Source organism: Argiope bruennichi, chromosome 2 (assembly GCF_947563725.1).
Source record: "Argiope bruennichi chromosome 2, qqArgBrue1.1, whole genome shotgun sequence".
NCBI classification, from domain to species: Eukaryota; Metazoa; Arthropoda; class Arachnida; order Araneae; family Araneidae; genus Argiope; species Argiope bruennichi.
Window position 1 is genome coordinate 47,235,950 of NC_079152.1, and position 21,282 is coordinate 47,257,231.

At 28.1% G+C, this 21,282-nt stretch overlaps 1 protein-coding gene across 2 annotated transcripts in view; it reads right to left on the minus strand.

Moving 5' to 3' along the window:
- LOC129961916 (glutamate receptor ionotropic, kainate 2-like) overlaps positions 1-21,282 on the minus strand; it is a 187,882-nt gene that overhangs the window by 3,455 nt on the left and 163,145 nt on the right. For both annotated transcript variants that reach the window (XM_056075553.1, XM_056075552.1), the window contains exons 12-13: positions 9,335-9,557; positions 5,087-5,352 (exon numbers count right to left, since the gene is read on the minus strand). In XM_056075553.1, coding sequence (XP_055931528.1) covers positions 5,087-5,352; positions 9,335-9,557 — 489 coding nt within the window. The remainder of the gene's footprint in view (positions 1-5,086; positions 5,353-9,334; positions 9,558-21,282) is intronic.

Below are 21,282 nucleotides of genomic sequence, written 5' to 3' on the forward strand. Positions count from 1 at the left end.
TATTCTCCGTATCCATTAGATATTTAAAATTTGAGATAGCAAAGACGAAGTCACTTAAATAAGTAAAAAATAAAAATAAAAAAAATGCAAAGTTAAGCCATTGTAGTGTGTGATTTATAATTCATTACTATAACATAATCGAATCTTACGATTAAATTTTTTTCTCAACTAGGTGGGGTCTTTTGCAATTTAATTCAGTTGGAATTTTTATTAGTTTAATCTACCAGCTTCTAATTTGGTTCGGGAAGCATTAAATAGTACATTTTTAGTCAAAACACACAATACTACATATTTTAAAATTTTAGCATACCAGATAATAAGTGAAAAATTGATTAGAAAATTCTTTCGTTACAAATATAAAACAGTAAATTAAATAAAGTGTGTAAAGTCATTCATCAAAATCCCATGTTATAATCGCTTTAAATAAAATAAATTATAATATTAGAAATATGAATGCACAATATATGTTTAAATATTATAACACTTTTTTACTTAAACCATGGAAACGCGGATGTAAAACATAAATAATTTCTCTATCCTTCGGTAATTTGAGAAGTTTCCCCTTATATCTATTTATTGTACACTTCATCGGCACGTTTTGCTAGAATTTCCGATCACATAATTGGGCACATCTCCGAGTGCACATAACAAACAAGTGTATGTGTTCAGACATATTCATATCTATTCTCACTAATTTCGCACAGATTTAATTTAAAGTTCCAAACGCCTCGCAGCCAGTTTTGAAGCGAAGAGACTGTAAATCCAATTAACTAACTTAACTTGATGTTTAAATTATTGTGACAATCTCAACTGGAACAAATGTTTTAAAACTGATAAAAGTTCATTAACTCGAGAACAAGATATTAATCTAATCTGGCGATGGATTTGAGTGTCAGATCACTAAAGCAGCTGGATGAACAGCAACGCTTTCTGTATTACTAAAACAGATGTATAAGTAGAATCGCTTTCGGTGTTATATATCGTTTGAACGGGTAAGAAATTACAAAACCGAATTAATACGATATCAAATAAAAAGATTTAATTTAAGCTAGTCTTAACATGAATAATGTCAAATACCAGTTACTCCCGTGAATATGTCTAGGATATCTACCATATAGTTTAATTTTTATTCCTTGAAGTGATGGTTTTCAAACCCCCATTTTTTAATCCTTGAAGTGATGGTTTTCAAACCTCCATTTTTTTTATTCCTTATGGTAATATTTTATTATCTGCTTCATATCTGAAGCGGTTCAATTTTTGTTATCTATTTTCATTCACTTCTTTTTGTACTATATTTCAGAAATAGTATATATATGCATTGGCGATGAAAGCACTATATTTTAGAGTATTTAAAATCTTAATTATTTTGCTAATTAGTTTATTTTAATATTCAATTCCTTGTGGGTAATACCATATGCCAGGGTATTTATAAATAAAATAAATTTTAATATTCTATAAAATTTATAACAATATATTACATGGCATAAAATAAAAACGTAAAAGAAACGTTTTCTAAATAAAAAAATAATTTATAAAAGCTAATATTTTCATATTATAAAATCACATTATTAATATTATTAATTTAATCTTAAAATCGTTTTATTTAGAAAATAAGGCATCAGAGAGAAAATTCTTAAGTTGTTGTTAAATATTTAAATGTGTTTTAAATGTGATTAAAACAACAATTAATTTCTATTTTTTTCTATCAAACTTTCTTGCTTTTATAATTTGTTTTGAATTTCATATTTCTGACTAAATAATTTTTTCTCTATTTTAATATATTAATAAGAGTGCGTTTTATTCCCCCCCCCCCTTTTACTTAAGATATTATCTTTTCAGTTTTATTTTTCTTATCCAGTGCCTGCTCTTTGAAACATATTAATAAAGCATTTACACTATGTTATATATTACCTTTTATTATACTAAAAATAATTATGAATAAAAGTGAAAACTTCACAATCAAATGAAAGCGAAGTGATTGTAGCATAGCATCATCGGTTTAACACGAAACAAACTGCTGACCATAGAATTATAGGCAAGAAGGCAATTTTGATTTTATGTATAAGAGACAAAGAGATGGAAACATTTTCAAACATTTTCACACACACACACACACACACACACACACACACACACACACACACACACACACACACACACACACACACACACACACACACACACACACACACACACACACACACACACACACACACACACACACACACACACACATAATTTTAAATACGAAAATCTGTATAAAATGAAATTTGCAAGATTCATTTGTTAGGAAACAAATTTATTGTTAAGGTAATAATAAGGTAATTTCATTGAAACAAATGCTTTTCAACCACACACACACACATATACATAAATAGTACATCATGTATATATATATGTGTGTGTGTGTAAAGCATTGGATGCTATGAAACTATCTTATTATTACCTCAATAATAAGAGAAATGGGTTTTCAAAGATAAATTAATCTTTCAAATTGTATTTTATACATATTTTTTAAATTTAAAATTATATTATATTTGTAAAGGTGAAATTAATTTTCATTCAACTATATTAATATAGACATTTGAATAGTTTTGCAACAATTATGAAATTTAACTCAATTTTTTCTTCCCCGTGATATGGGCGTCCCGGGTTCGAATCCCGGTTCGGGCATGCTTGTTCTTAATCTGTGTTCTGTCTGTGAGATGTGTGAATGTGCCCCCCTGTAAAAAGGGGTTGTGCAAGCGAATGTGTGAATTTCATCTTCATATGCGCTAGGAGTCAGACTTCTGCCCTCGGGTTCTCAGGGTCTTTACCCTCAGAAGCTACTGCACCCTTTCCGTGGTAACGCGGACATGACAGCATCATCATCAACAACAACTCAATTTTTCTGTACACTTAATTATGAAATGATTAATTGATTTACTAAATTACTTTTCTTTTTTATTTTTAATAATTTAATTATTTTTTAAAAATCCGAATCATGCCCTCAGAATATGTATTTCAGAAAAAAAAATGATGTTTATAATAAAAAACCACAGCATTTTTTAATAGTAAATAAGTAGTACTAAAATAGATGAAATAATTGCAAATAAATAAATAATGAAATAAAAAAAAGAAAATTAAGAAAAAAAAAGAAGTGAAATTAAGAAGAAGAAAAAAAGATAAAGGTAAATAAATTAGAGAAAAGACAATGAAATGGAACAAAAAAATCAATTAATTACAAAGACCTACATTTTAGCACATTTAAAGAAATATTTTTGACAAATTTGCTTCATAGAGCCAACCTTCGACAGAAATTTTAATCTGAAACTAGCTCTTCTTTCCCGTCACCGCACATGATAGAATCAACTGCTGACATCTTGATCGCTATTTGAATTTCTTCCCCGTGCATTAATGTACTACTAAATAATTAAGCAGACTAAAGTGGATAGGCAATTAACCGTCGAGGCTGTGAAGCGGTATTGAGCGAGCTGCCACTGCCACCTGAGGGGTTGTAAATGATCTGACCGCAATGAAGGATACCGTGCCAAGGTGCCCTTTGTCTATGTAATTAATGGCCACCGAATTTCATTCGATGGAAAATCTTTAGGGGTGCTATTTGCAATCCGACATTTGTCGAAATTTTACTTTTTTCCTTACTCCAATCCTGCATCTTTTCTATTTCATTGAATGAAGATGAGATCGTAGGGAGTTATTGATGAATATACTTGCCCTATTTTGTTGGAAAGGCTGTCAAATAAAGAGCTGTATATTATAAAAATGAATTTTTAGAAATATTTTTTTTTTAAATTATTATTTAGTATTGATGTTTGTTTTTGAATTATAGCAAATGAATTTGTTTATTATAAAACATAAGTAAATTTATTTCCATTTGGAATTTTTCCAAAACCTACTGTGAAATCATTGATATAATTTTGGAAACATTTTTATGTTGGGTAAAACAAAATATTCAGAACTATTAAGCGCTAAAGACTTCAGTGTATCATAACAGAATATTTTTAAAAAATAATATACATATACTAATTTATAGCATGGATATTCAAATTGCAACAATGCGTTCTTTAACAGGATTTTTTTGTTGTTGTTTCTAATGACACTTGCCATGGACAAGCCCGCTGTTCGCCTCTTGTTTCTAAAGTATCGCCATCTAGGCCAAGAGAACGACTTTAACTACAGACACGTCACAACTCTTTCTACGGGGCGGACTACATGCACGCATTTCATTTACTCATCCACAGATCATAATTTATACCTGAAACAGAGAACGATCACCACTGATCCAGTACCCCCAGTGGTATTACTCTCGACATGGAGGAATTTGTGACCACGACAGACTTTACGCGCGTCAGCCACCAAGCACGCGGGTAATCTTCGGCCGGCGGAGTTCGAACTCGCAACCTAAGGGACGTGAATCCAAAGCTCTACCAACCAGGTCATCTGGGCCATGATTTTATTAAAATATCATTATTAAATATCTGTGAGGATAAGAAAAACTACAATCAAAGTAGCATTAATGACGGTAGCTTCATCATTGTAGTAAACAATTCTTTGATTGCAGAAGAATTTTTAATAGTAATACAAACTGAACTCTTCAGGAAATTCTATAATATTCTATATTATAGCAGGGATATTCGAATTACAACGATGTGTTCGATAACAAAATATTCTTCAAATAACTTTAGATTAAAGATCTGTCAGATTAAAAATTCTATAATCAAAGTAAGGTAGCATTAATGATGGCATATGCATCATTGTAATAAACATTAATAATGTAGACTGAGCAGTTGTGGACAGGGCCAATAATTTTATTACGAAATAAAGTGGTATTTCCATGGAACAAAATAAATATAACATTACTAAGTGCTATATGATATAAACGGGACGAAATAGACACTGGTAATTGTTAGACAGAATAAAAAGAGAGATGGATTCAGCCATACGGTACGCTGCTGGATGCTGAAATTAATTGAATTAATTACAAATAACATCACTGATATTGACAAAATTTCTTAATATAATTTATAAAACTTCCATTCCTAATGAAACAAAAAGAAAAACGTAATGATTATGAGCATCCACTTACTCTTTCTGTTTGTGCGTGTTTTCTGGAATTCCAGAAAAATTCAACAATCGCAGCGACAATGGCGACAGCTAATCCGCACAAAAGGACAACAAAAACTCCACCAATATTGCCAACTCCGAGAGAGTTAGCTTTGCCCTCCTTGTTCTTGTCCTCCCTGGCGCAGGAAACACCTGAACCCTTCCACCATTTATTGTACAGCATCTGAATGACACCTTTTTCTTGCAGGTCAAGGATTGCTAAGGATATTTTGTCCCTCCACGGTGATCCTGAAATGAGACAAAATTTGAAAATTTCCGCTTTCAAATAATGTACACGCTTTTTCTATTGCTGTTATATAATATATAAAATGCATAACATATTTTCAAAGTGAATAATATTCTATGGTATGAAAGTGAATAATCTTCTATGGTATGAAATTGAATAATATTCTATGGTATGAAAGTGAATAATCTTCTATGCAAGCAATACCCCAACATAGTCAAAGGTCATGCGGAAATATTGATAGGGCGTAGAAGAGCAACCCCACCTAGCACGAAGGAGCAAACGACATTTGATGACACTGGACACTTGCAAACAATAAAGGCCCCTTTAGAGAAAACGCATATTGGTACAGGAAAAAGAATAGAAAAAAATATTACATTTTACATTACATATTAAATTGTGAAAAATAAAATAGGCGCAACTTTGGATTTGAAGCATTTATCCCATAATGGAAAGTCAAAAGAATTACATGGATCTACTAAGTAGATGTTATGGCTGAAAGTATTGCATTTTTACATAGGAATAAAAAATGGCGGGGAAGTGGGTTGTGTCTTTGTATGGTATGAAAATGAACAAGAAAAAGAATTAGATTGAATGACAATGCAGCTGTCTTTATGGCATAAATGGTGGTAATCAAAAATATTCCGGAGTTATTCATTCAACGCAATATAAAAGGGATAAAGATAATTTCTGCTTGAAGATCGGCTTTAATGGCCCTTGATTCTGTTGGTATAAAAACCTTAATCGAACGTAATTGTTAGGTCTGAACGATATAAAACATCAGATTATACAGTTTTACTAAAAGAAGTGCAGTTTCTACATTTAAATATGAATGAATTTATGCGTAATGTATTTTTTAGTATAAAAAACTATTAAATACTATTTCATTTCTCTTTGATTTTTTTATTGGCTAGACTTTTTTTATATATATGTGTAATATTTTTTTACCATTCCAATCATATTGGAAATCTTAGATATGCTAGAAAATTTGAAACAAATGATCTAAAATTCCAAATAAAACAATTTTTATTATTTTTACACAATAAAAAAACTATAACAATTCGAATTCCTTAAAAAAAATTTTTTTTAATATTTAGCTTTAAGTTAAAACACTGTTTTCCATATAATAAGACTTTCCTGAAAGAAGTAATATTTTGCATTTAAAAACGTTGCAGCAAAAAGTAAGAAAATTTCCAATTATTCATATTTTTGTCATAATATTCAATTTTATTCTGTATAAAAATCATTATGAGGGAAGAAACAAAATGTACAAGGATTATTGTAGATAGTTCCAATCAGTAACAAATAATTTTTTCTTTAGTACTTAATAAAATAGTTCAAGTTATTTTGAGAAAGTATTGACGTTTTCAGCTATTATGAGTTCATGGAATGCTTGAGATAGCCGGAGTCTTCTCGGAAATTATGTATTGAATTATTAATTATAATAATTAATTCATTATTTTTATGATTTTGTATGTTCCAAATTTTAATATCGCATGATGAAAAGCAAATCTCTAAAGTGGTCAGTTACTTACAGCATTTTGAAAATTAAAGTAGAAATAACTAATTAATTAACAAACATGTTTAAATTTAATACAATAATGATCCACAGATATACATCTAAATATGAAATACTTTATCATAAAACCTTTATGACGAAATTCAAATAGTTTGAAGGGAAAATGGTTTAGTAAATTGAAAGGAATAGAAATACTAACAAAAGAAGAATAGTTTGAGAATCATTCAAATAATTTGAAGCAGTATTTGCATATGTTTCAATAGAAATTTAAGCGTAGTTTGCAAATTTTAAATATTCTTTTGCCGATAATTCGAATATACTAATTACAATGATTAATATAAATTCAATAAAGCTTTTCATATACTGACAATATTTATTTAAAATTTAATTTTGTAATTGATCATTCATTTGGAAGGTAAAAAAAGAAAGAAATAATTAATAGTTTAAATGTAATTTACTTTAGCCTTACTTATTGAATAATTGTGCAAATTTTCCATTATATGAATTATTACATCATTATAAATTCCCGCAAACTAATAATAAGTGGGAAGCTAAATAATACATCCTGTGACTAGCAAATAGGCTCTGAATCTAATCTCGTCTATTAATTCACGCATGTTGAGTTTACGTGCGATATTCTCGATGTTCCTATGCCGTAAATATTAGACGGAAATTCCATTTAATTAAAATCTGCCTTGCATGATATTGCCTTTCTACACAAGGGAGAGGTGTAACTGCTGCACTAAAGTGCTGGAATGAATTCTAGAGCAACTTAATTTATGTTACGTTTCCAGTAAATATTTGTGCAGTCCAGTATCTCTTCGAAGTTCTTGAACCAGCCGACAGAAAATGATTTCTATAGAAAGGGCTTTGGTCAACAAGTACAATGTAATTACTTCCATGTCAATCACGTTTTACTTTGAAGTTCTTTTAATCAAGTTCATCGGGAATAAAACGTTGATGGAATTCTTAAAATAGATTTCTATGGTCTCAAATGTCTTAAGATTATTAAACTCTTTTTCCACATTTAATATGAAAGTTCCGATGTCCTCAGTAGTTAAACAAGCGCATCTTTAATATCTGTATCATGAAGTCATATTAAATTTTCAACTTAAATAAATAGAATCCGTAATGAGGTTTATTCTGTTTTATAATAAGGTGATAAATCCGGATATTTATATTTCTCCTATCAGTATAGTTAAATTTAGGTTCTCAAATTCATAATATTTTACTATTTCGGGACAAATATGTAGTTGTAAAAGGGACTGCTTTGGATATTTAGTGATATCTTATTTCCATATTGAAATCCATAATGTAATTTTTATTTCTTCAAAATGCTTAATAAGAGTGGATATTAATTTGTCAATGTATAACGTATTTTGGTTCAGCGAGTCAGCAATATGAATAAGAGTAACAAAGATTTTTAGTTCAGTTTGGTTATATTCACGTCCCATTTTAAAACGAAACTAGGGCTATTTTGGGATGGGTCTCATAATTTTGAACCGTGGTCAGATGACAAGGACGACACCTGAGCTGGCACGACCCTCTTTACACCAGAACGCTTCGCCAGGATGTTTAACGTGCACCAGATCCGCTTACACGGCGGTTCTTGGGTGGAATAAGGTTTGAAACCTGAAACCCTCCGGTTTCGAAGTCGAGACCTTAACACCAGGCTAACACGGTCCCAGAACAAAGATATGTCATAAATATATCTTATATAATGTGAATGTACATTCTTGAGAAAGGTTTTCGGAATTAAAAAAAATGTGAAGATAAATTCTAAAGCTATAATTAAAGAAAAGTTATTTTAATCATATTATATATATTATTTTTTTGTATACAGAGACCGTTTATTCTTTATAATTCTGCATGATATAGCATAGGATTTAGTTTTTTTGCATACTTTTTTTAATATAATTTAACCAAATTTTTAGATATAAATTTCTAACGGTATTTCCAGTTATTGTAAAGAAAAACAAACCGATATTTTAGTTATATGAAATCTTGATATCTTAGTTTATTGTTTAAAGTCAAGAAAGTGATTTTGCACTTAACCTATGAAAAAGGAAACAATGATATTATTACTTAAAGGATGTTATAATTTTTGTCCGCATATGAGAATGACTTTAAATATGAGTTATATTTTTTATTGAATAAATATATAAAGTTGTTAATTTAACGAGTGCATAAATTATTTAGGCTGCTGTTATTATATCTATAGCAAATATATCAGATAATTAATACTGTGCAGAATTGTAATTGTATTGGATATGTAACCACTACATACATTATAAATGACGTGTAATATGATCAAATAGCCTCTTATTAAACAAACACATTTGAAAAATAGGTAAATGTTAAGACATAAATGATATGAATATTATTGAATTACAATTAACTAGTAGTATATATTTAAAAAAATGCTATCGTCACTTAATAATGCTAGTTTTCGTTTTTAAATCACTTACCCATTGGAGTAGCTATTCCGTATCCTTTCGAGTCCAGTAATCCACCAACTTGTGTAAGATTGCAATCTCTTTGAACACTGTAGTCCAAAATTGTCGATTCCATTAGAAAAGCATAATTTCCTTCCAGAACGCGTTTGATACCTTCCTCGTAATCACTCACAAAAACAGATGGCCTGTTTTCCATAAATCTCCACATCTTTTGGTAGGTTTCGATTTTAGAATCCTTGATGAGAACATGAATATTATTAGCCACAGCCATTAACACACCAATTAATGATATGTATCATAATTAAATTAAGTTTAAAATTAGTATATCTTATGCATAGAAATGTGTTTTAAAGAACACTAAGCATTTTCACTTCTTTTCATTTTGTTATTTATTTGAAATTTGCTATTACAAATCGAACCATTTCTGCTGCATAAAAGTGTAAGTAAAATTTTATCTGATGAATATGTCACTTCTTACTATACACATGTAATTAATTTGATTTGTTTTTTTAATTTTTAATTAAAATTTATGTATTTTTCAGTTACATAATGATATGTTTATATAGTACTTAAGAACACGTGTATATCTTCGATGATTTAATTATTATTGTTAAGACTTAATTTTAAATGCATAGACATATTTAATTAAATTTTGATATATCGCCATATCATCCATTTGAGGAAAAAGGTTATTTCAAGAGTCAATAGATATTTTTTGTAATGAATTATCACTTAAAGAATGAAATTAGAATGCAAATAAAATAATACATATATACTTTCTAGCAAACTAATGAAAATTTAAAAAAAAAAATGTTTTTATAAATTTATTTTTTAATATAAAAATGAAAAAGCACTGTTTAGATATCTGAAAGTTTTTACGGTAACTTTTATAATATTGTTTGCACTTACTAAGAAAAGTCTTAAAATAATGTGTTTGAAAATTGTCTTTATATATTGACATAGAAAATGTGGCTCTTAAGTTTGTGAATTTCCTAACTATAAACAAAAAGTCATTTTGCACTTTAAGCACCCCAGCATTGACGACTCAGAGTAACTTCAATCTACAAAAGAAAAATATTGCTGTCTAGAATGGGCTGAATTTTCGTCCAGCTCTAAAATTCAATTATATATTTTATTTATCTCAATTTTAATGCTTTATTTTTCATTTTTTTTCTCCTTTCATTTGAATTCCTCTATTCAGTTTGTTAAAAGTGTTCATAAAATAAACAAAAAATAATACTTTTTCATAAGCAAGAAAAAAGGTTATAAATAACTACATGAAAAGTGCAATGTTTGTTTAATTTTATTCTTGTTTAAAAATGAAAACTTTTTAGTTTGTCTTTGAGGATATTTAAAATGAAAATATGAAATGATATTTCGTGGTTTTTCTAAGAAAAAAGAAAATTTCAAAAACTTGACTTTGTGGCTGAAAAAAGTTTTTTTTTTCTAGAAACTAGAAAGCATGCCCGTTTAGACGGATTGTGATCCGCTTAAAATATTCAGAATTGATTGTCGCAGTTTAAACGGAAAAAACTGCGACAGAAAATAGCTTGCGCCTAGTTTTCTTTCAGTTTCTCTCAGGAAATTTCTTGCAAATTTGGTTAAACAAATTAAAAAAAAAACTGTAGTACATTTTAACTGTAAATAAATAGCTGCAATGAAAATTTCGTTTTCTTGTAGTGGGGATCTTTTTTATTCGTAATATTTACAAATACTCAAATCAAAACTAATCTCTAAAGATTCATTAATATAGATAAAATATTCCACTAAACGAGAAAATGTGCCACAGTTAAAAAATTTAATGCGAAAAAAGTATTGCTGAAAGAAAATATTAACAATACCCTCCCCTCTAAATAAAGTGAGATAATTATTAATCAACAAATCTCAGTTACCAGCTTTTACTACCATCAAGCAGGAAAAAATATATGTAAAATATAAAATTTAGAATTCCATAATTATTTTTTATTCGTGTGTACCTTTATTCGTAAATCAGTCGATTAAAATAATGTTGGAAGAAAAGGCAACAATAACTTCCAAGTGGTCCATCATTATAAAAAATTGGCATAAATATAAAATAATAAAACTGACAGATTTCAGCTTATTGACTTATGCTGTAATCCAACAATCGAAAATATGTAGAAAATGTGAAGTTTATGATCTCATAGCTAATTTTTATACGTGATTTATTTCATTAAGACAATTTAAACATTGGAAAATCTGAGTTCATTGAACTCAACAGAGGAGATTAATGAATCTGATAATGACGTAGACCAAAGAGGTGGAAATATATTTATCGCGTATCAGCGTTGCAGATTTTTTTAGACTTTTTTGTTATACATTGTTGATTTTCTTCCTAATGAATAATGAAATTCGTTATACCTCGAATATAACATCTTTTAAATGATTTTGGAATGATACCAAATTTGCTAACACAATCTAACATTTTTTTGTGCTTCGATGTATAAAGAACAAAAATTATGTATTTTTGGATATCAGTCTTTCAATTTGAAATAAAACTTGCTATAAATATTTCATTATTGCAACCAAGCTATCAAAAATACCAAATGACATTTCTGTCTAAGTCGCTATGGTTTCTGAATTATTTTCTTCCCTAACAAACGAATATGCAGATTGTGACTCAATTTTGAAAAAAAAAAAATGTTACACATGTATGATTTCGAGGTTAAAAACAAAATTGTGATAAATTTCATCCTTCTCATATTTAGAAAAATGCAATTATGCACACATGGAATTGGATTTCGTCCAGCATTTATAATTTTGATATAAAGGCCACATACAAGCTAATTTAGTTCCTTCAATTGTGAGTGTTTGTATCCACAGGGATATAATTCCAAAAACGCATTTCAAACTATGGGGAGCCATTGTAATCTAAAAGTCAAACTTTCTGACTGTTACAATATGTTCTTTTTATATTACTTCATTCGACAACAAGTAATAACTACATAAAATCTCTTTCTCTTCTCTATCTCTCTCTCTCTCTCTCTCTATATATATATATATATATATATATATACCTCTCTCTCTCTCTCTCTCTCAATATATATATATATATATATATATATACCTCTCTCTCTCTCTATATATATATATATATATGTGTGTGTGTGTGTGTGTGTGTGTGTGTGTGCGTGTGTGAGTGCGTGTGTGTGTGTAGATATATAGATATAGGTAAATAGATAGGTTTTATTCAATGCATAGGTTTTATTCAAATTCAGCATATAAATGCACTAAAGCACCAAGAAGATTACTGGAATGTTTCTTGATAGTTAATCAAAGGGTTAATTCTTTTATTACAAATTATTTTAAAACTATATTTTTTATCTCTGCAGTTCAATCGAAGTTTTTTCGTCATTCAGGATCGAATTTTTCTACTTCTTTTCCCATTGGGGAAAGGTTGCTGATTTTTTTCCCGCCCTAATGAGGCAAGGCTTCCAGTGCCTGTTGTTTCAAAACAGAATATTTAAAAAAAAATTTTAGTGTTTTAGACACTGGAACTAAACATTGTTATTAGGTCGATCTTTTTAGTTTTATTCTGAAATTCTTCTTAAGTAAATGAAAACAAAGGAAAAAGAAAAGTAAAAATTTCTGATCGAATTTTTATGGCCTCTGAAGGCCTGGAAAGTTGTTTATCTTTTCATGCATTATCTTATCGACTTATAAAGGGAGAGCTAAATTTAAAAAAAAACTTTCGTAATATTCCGTTATTTAATGTATTGATAATTTCTTGATTTTTGATACTAATCTTGATGATTTTGCAGGCATACCACTTTTTGTTAAAATGTTGTTTGTAACGGACTACTGAATTCCAATTTCCATTTAAACTGACTTTTGCAATAATGATAAATAAATCACTTTGTCAATCATTCATTGCATATAGGTGCATTGAATTTAAAAAAATCCATGGCCTCATGGAATACTATATATTGAATGCTCAAGTGTTAGAAAGCAAAATGATTTGTTTGTATATGCATCAAATGAAATTCAAATATATCAAACACCAAAAATATCGTATATTCGGGAACATTGCAATGGATTTAAGATTGAAAAAAAGTAATTATTTGTGTAATCCAAAACATAAAAAAGATAATGTATATCTAAATATTTAATATTAATTTAGATAATTGATTTCAATTTGTTTTTCATGTGCACAAGCGCGCGCACACACACACACACACACACACACACACACACATATATATATATATATAGATAGATAGATAGATAGATAGATAGAGAGAGATAGAGAGAGAGAAAGTGAGATGTATAATGAAAATGGGAATCTGTTTAAGTTAATTTTTAATTAATTTCCTATTTTTTATCTTAAATTAATCCATACTACGTTATTCTAAAATTTATTTCTCGACCCTAATTCCACTTTTAAATTTAATTCTGGTTGGGTGGGTGTGTAAAACAGTTTGCTCATGTTATCTTGTTTATAAGATATCTAAAGTAATTTTGTTTGGATTCACATCGACTTGGAAAAAGTTGTAAGAAATGTAAAAAAAAAAAAAAATATCAGATGAGTTCGTAAATGTGCCATTTAATTCAAAGGGATGGAAAAAAATGAGCTCCCATTTTCATTTCCAAAAAACTTTTTTAATACTGAAGATTTAAAAATAAATTAGCACATCTTAAGACGAACAACTTTTGCATTTGAATTTTTTCAAAAATTGTATTTGCTAAAATGTCAAGTTAAAGGCTAAAAAAAGAGGGGTGGGGGATAAGGGCTAAGGGCTGATTTTCATCTCATTATTTTCACTGCTTCTTACATCAAGAAATTTTGTTGCGGTTTTGTGAAAAATGGAATAAAATTTTACCTTTATTTCATTTTTGCACTTTGAAATTGTATAAAAATTGTGGATTGAAGTGAATTAAAGATTAAAAATGTAAATAAAGTTAATTAAATTAAAATAAAGGAGATATATTTAATGGCTAGAATATGAAGAAATTATCAGTTTAATAATTTCCAGAAACAGTACTTTTTTATTAATTCCTTTCAATATATTTATAATTTCAAAAATTACAATTTTGCATCATACATCAGCATGCACCCGATTCTTGTATGTAGTCATTTCTCTTTTTAAGTGGAATTATCTAATATTGTAATTTCTTCGTGAAAACATACACAAAAGCGAAAAATCACTCAAATACTTACTGACTGATCATAATCCATTAGATTTATTTGAAATGCGTTGGTTTAATTGTTCCTTGGGCTGTGGAGTCTTCTTTTAATATTTTAAGAAGGATTTTAATTTATATATTGCCATCCAAAAGACAATACTTGTCATGGAATGATAATTATAGAGATCAACCAACGTCAATTACCTTGCAAAGGATAAAATAAATTGCAGCTCACATTTGTATGTAGTCATTTCTCTTTTTAAGGGGAATTTTCTAATATTGTAATTTCTTCGTGACAACATACACAAAAGCGAAAAATCACTCAAGTACTTGCTGACTGATCATAATCCATTAGATTTATTTGAAATGCGTTGGTTTAATTGTTCCTTGGGCTGTGGAGTCTTCTTTTAATATTTTAAGAAGGATTTTAATTTATATATTGCCATCCAAAAGACAATACTTGTCATGGAATGATAATTATAGAGATCAACCAACGTCAATTACCTTGCAAAGGATAAAATAAATTGCAGCTCACATTTGTATGTAGTCATTTCTCTTTTTAAGGGGAATTTTCTAATATTGTAATTTCTTCGTGACAACATACACAAAAGCGAAAAATCACTCAAGTACTTGCTGACTGATCATAATCCATTAGATTTATTTGAAATGCGTTGGTTTCATTGTTCCTTGGGCTGTGGAGTCTTCTTTTAATATTGTAAGAAGGATTTTAATTTATATATTGCCATCCAAAAGACAATATTTGTCATGGAATGATAATTATAGAGATCAACCAACGTCAATTACCTTGCAAAGGATAAAATAAATTGCAGCTCACATTTGTATGTAGTCATTTCTCTTTTTAAGGGGAATTTTCTAATATTGTAATTTCTTCGTGACAACATACACAAAAGCGAAAAATCACTCAAGTACTTGCTGACTGATCATAATCCATTAGATTTATTTGAAATGCGTTGGTTTAATTGTTCCTTGGGCTGTGGAGTCTTCTTTTAATATTGTAAGAAGGATTTTAATTTATATATTGCCATCCAAAAGACAATACTTATCATGGAATGATAATTATAGAGATCAACCAACGTCAATTACCTTGCAAAGGATAAAATAAATTGCAGCTCACATTTGTATGTAGTCATTTCTCTTTTTAAGGGGAATTTTCTAATATTGTAATTTCTTCGTGACAACATACACAAAAGCGAAAAATCACTCAAGTACTTGCTGACTGATCATAATCCATTAGATTTATTTGAAATGCGTTGGTTTCATTGTTTCTTGGGCTGTAGAGTCTTCTTTTAATATTGTAAGAAGGATTTAAATTTATATATTGCCATCCAAAAGACAATACTTATCATGGAATGATAATTATAGTGATCAACCAATATCAATTACCTTGCAAAGGATAAAATAAATTGCAGCTCACATTTTGAATTATTTGTTGCATATATTTTATGAAAAAAAATATATTATATAAAATTGCGGTATAAGCATAACTTTTGCTACTTATTTCGTATTCGTTATTCCGGAGTTTTTGCTAAATTGACGACCTTTGTTTTGATGTCTGTCGCACTATTGAGAGAAGACTTAAAAAACTTCCATTATAGCTTTTACCCAAGTATGGGTTCTTATATTAAACACACAATGGCGAGTAATTGCTAAAGATTTCTTTTTAGTCTTTTGAATATGTTCACCAATATCATGCGATTAAGCCTGATATTCGCCAATATACAAAGCCAGTATATGAAGTTCGCCAAGTAGTTAATACAAAAGTATACTGAAGTATATGTTTAAAAACGTCCTTTTCGTCCAATTAATAATTATAATTGAATTATTCACATTTGCTTCAGATCATTTAATTCCAATATTAATGTAAAAAGTAGATGATTTTTCCCTCCAATATAACTGAAAATGTAAACTTTGTGTCATGAAATTATTGTTATTGCATTTAATAGAAAGAAGAAAAACTTCAAACCGATAGTTAATTTCTTCAAGTATGTTTAAAATGCAGACATAAATTTTTATTAATTTTTTCCATCTGTAACAAGCCTTTGGGAGTTGCTTAAAAACGTCAAAGATTTCTATAATATAAGCTTTGTAATAACCCTATATTTAAAAATATTTGTTACTTTTAAAATTATTTATTTCGCAATAAATACTGAATTGTGCAACAGTAATAAATTCTGTAGCTGTATTTGCTTAAAAATTGAATATTTCATAGTTTTTGACTAAGAATTGAAAAGAATTTTTAAGCAATAATTTCGAAGAAAAGGAATATACTTTTACTTTCCAACTTGCGGATAAGAATTTTTATCAATTAACGATTATCTTCTGCCTTTGGTTTTAGTTAAATTCTTAAAATTTCATTCGCGAATCATGATTATGATCACATCTTAAAACAAAATTCATTTATTAATTTATTATTTTTAATTTCTTGAAACGTTAATCGTAATACATTATCATTTGCCTCATTTTAATAAAATGTTCCAAGGTAATGTGCATAAAGAAATTTACAACTAACTCTTTCAGTAATATGGATCTTTGCAGTAATGGATATTAGTCATATGGATCCCTGCTAGTAATGGATATTAGTCATATGGATCCCTGCTAGTAATGGATATAAGTCATATGGATATCAGTCTAGTAATTGCATAAAAAAATATGACGCAGAAAAACTGATGGACTCAGCTTCATAAACATTCCCTTTCAGCAGATGCCAGGCCTTTTAAAAACAAATAAAATGCTAAAAAATAACCTGAGATATGTTTGTTTTACAAAAAATAAAGCGAACTAAACAAAAACAAAATTTATTGCCTTATACAGACAAAAAGTATTAGACATACAATTCTGCAAAATATATCAATTTTAGAAAGCCACATTCAATACCAGTCTTTTCTTCGAATTGTAATTTTTTTTTGTCTGAGTAGATTTGATTTGATTGGTTTCCCAGACGTATTAATCTTAGAATCCAAAAAAGGTTTTACCAAAAATTTTGTTTACAGCTTTCTAAATTTTACAACCCTTCTGTCAATCTTTTATTTATTTATTTTAGGTTTAGCTACGATGAGCTACGTAATATCTCATCGTTTTATTTATTTACTGAAAAACAACATTAAGTCCCTTAATACACAAGCAAAAGGTAAAGAAATATATAAATTCTTTATTTAATAATTTGAGTTTTAAATGTACGATAAAACCTTCAGAAATCGCACTTATCAGTTTGGTTTAATTATAATAAAGTCCCGTTTTAAATCAACACAAGGGTTGTTTTGGGACGAACTTCGTAATTTTAATACACGGTTAGATGACAAGGAAGACGCCTGAGTTGGCACGTCATCTCTCCAAATTATCGCACCACACCAGCGGTAGGACGTTTGATCCCGACGGATTTAACGTACACTGTCGTACTTATCAGAAAATATCGTATAGTGAATTTAATTATCAAATGATATTGACTCATTGAGAAAATACCTTTAGATAAGATTATTAAATGTGTGTTATGAGGAATTTAGTATTCAGTGCCGCATAATCATTATATCTTAGAAATTACGAACAAAATTTGAAACGATGCTACACATCTGATAAAAGTACAAGAGATTAATGTGCCGTGATAAATAGTAAAATTTTTATTTTACAATAGAAAATATATTCAATTTGATTTTTTGAACTGTAACTGTCTTCTTAAATATATATTTATCCGATAAATTGTTATTTCGATGTATTCAAATTGTATAAATTCTTTCTATATTTTAATGATGTTTTCTTTTCTTCATTTTATAGCCAACAAATTTGCTTACAGGTGAAGCATTTAAATAAAATGGATTGATTAACTATTTACGAAATTATCAAAAGAAACATCACCAAATAAACACATCACCAAATTTTTTTATTAAAATTATATTACTAATATAATTTTAATAAAAAAAAAATTAAAAAATGGTTACTATTTTAAGTATTTTTGTTTTGGCAACACATTTTGGCTTCATGACATTTATCTCCATTACAATCTGCACTATATTTATTATTATTTTGAAGAAAATTTTAGTGTCATTTTCAATATTTGTCTTCTGAAAACTTTCATGAAAGCTGGATTGCATTACGTTTCCTGTTGGATTAAAGTTCAAACTTGTTGGATGTGCCTGTAACTAACTTAAACTAAAATACGCCTATTTAAAAAAAAACATTTTAGGAATAATAAAAAAAAATTAAATTAAAAAAATAAGAAGAAAAAAAAGACATTATGAAATACAGCTGCTTTCACAAAGCGTTATGAAATAAAAATTCTATATATTTCACTTTCAAAAATTAATTACTTCTCAATAAATCGTCTGCAATATCTGGCAATGGATTATTGATGTCCGATTTTCTACGAATAAATCACACATACTCAAATAAATAATTTATATATAGAGCATCCTATATCCATAAATTGATAGTGAATTCCTAAGTTAATTAATATGTTCAATTATATGAATTTACAAGATTATTCTGCAAAGCATACTTTTTTTTTTTTTCAATTTTATAAAGTTTCGAAGTTAAAGTTTAATGGAAGAGTTTACCGTTAGATTTTTTCTCAGATGGAGATTATTATTAATTTTAATTTCGTAGTGAGGTTTAGTTTGGTTACATTAACGTCCTGTTTTCAAAGCAACACTGTGGCTATTTTGGGATGGACTTCGTAATTTTCAACCGTGGTCAGTTGACGAGGACGACATATGAGTTGGCACCCCCTCTAAAAAATTCCACACCCCGTCAGCGAGAGGACTTCATAATAAGGAAATATCATTAAGAATATTGTATATCAGCCTTCTGATAAATTTAATTTAAAGTCGGATTCATATTTATTAATTGGGCTTTAAAATCACATACCAAATCTTTCCTATCTGTAGTATTTACGTCTTGATTAATCATACTCGCATATACTAGGATAAAGAAAAATACACAAAATTTGGTTTTTCTCAAATTTAGACCAAAATTAGAGACATGTTTACATTTTTTTTTGCACATAGATCATTTATTAAAATCTATTTAACAAGCTAATTCCAATTTGGAGTTATCATATAACCAGTATTTGACACACTGACAAACATATTTTATTTAGAATATTTCGTGCATAATGTATTTAATATGAAACTGTGTTATAAAGACTGTTAATTAAATTTTAACCATTTAATTTGTTGCATTTTTGAAGCCCTTTTTTCACATAATGTCGGACAATCATAATGCAAATTGTTACTTGATCAAATTTGTTTGTGGAGATTCACAGAGTGCTCGAGCTGGTATTTATTCGATAATTATAATACTTTTTCGTCAATATTAAAAATATACAAAAACAAATAAATAAAAAGATAAGAAATAAAAGACAAAAAGAATAAGAAGAAATAAAAATAAAAAAGAAATAATGAGAATAAATAATAAAAAATATTAATAAATAGTAAAAATAAGAATAAATAACAGAAATTGGAATGAATAGTAAAAATAAGAATAAATAATAAAAATAGGTATAAATAGTAATAGGAATAATTGATAAGAAACAACAAAAAGTCAAAAATTAAGGAAGGAAAAAAAATGATTATTTACTTTTAATGATTCTAAAATATAACATCAGCGTTATTTATTTTCAAACTCTTCCCTTTCTTTTGTGTTGACTTATTTTTATTTGGAGAATTGCACAAAAGAAAAGAAAGAAAAAAAACGTTCTTTCTCAAATACATTTCGATTTCGCTAGTAAATGCAGCGACATTTTCGTTGTGAATGCCCTTTCTTTTTTTTTCTTTTTTTTTTTGCAACCTACAGAGCGTTTTTCTGTTTGGTTTTTTGACAAAATAAACATTTTAGGGAAGTAGAATACTATAGAGTTTTCAACTTCAACTGCAGAAAAGCCGCCATTCTAAAATGACATTTTATTTTAGTATCTATTGTGCATAGACCGAATTTTATAAATATATATTAAAAAATAAGCATCATTTTATTTCTTACTTTCAATATAATAGTTGTGGATGTAGGCTACTAATAATCTGCTGTAATCTATTGAGACAAAATTATTCAATCTAACTGTGAAAAAATAGGAAGTATCAATTTCAAATTCTGGTCACTTACTTCAAAATTCTAAAAAGGAAATTTAAAACATTTTCGTAATTAATAAACACTACTAGAGTGAAATATTTTTTTTAGAAAAATCTCAATTCCTATATATATATATATATATATATATATATATATATATATATATATATATCCATGGCTATCAAAAGCACAGAATCTTGAAATCAGTGAAATGAATTAAAGCACTAAGCACTAAATGACGGTCATTATTACGATACAAAAATAATACAAATCCATAAGCTAAAAATCAGATACTGAAAATTTTAAAGTATTATATTGTTGTTTATATACCGCAGTTGTATCAATTTCAATAATGTATCACAATAGAAAGTTAGCGTAAAATTAATTACATAATTCTAATATTAAGAACATGACAGAAGCGAAGTTAGAAAAAAAAAATATCCTGAATATTTCTGCCTGAATATTTTCAATTATTCTTAAAGTGTAATGCTCTTGTTGCAAGATTTTTATTTTGTAATTCAAATTACTTTATGCAAATCTGAATAAATGTTATATTCTATGAAATTAATTATTGAAACTAACCGAGGTTATTACTATTATGTATTATGCATTATAAGTATGCATTAAGTATTTATAATTATCCGTTAGAAAGTTTCGTATGAATAATTAATTACATTTACCTCAAGATACATAATTAAAAAATAGAAATTTAAATTTATCTTTACTTTTAAGAATAAGTTTTA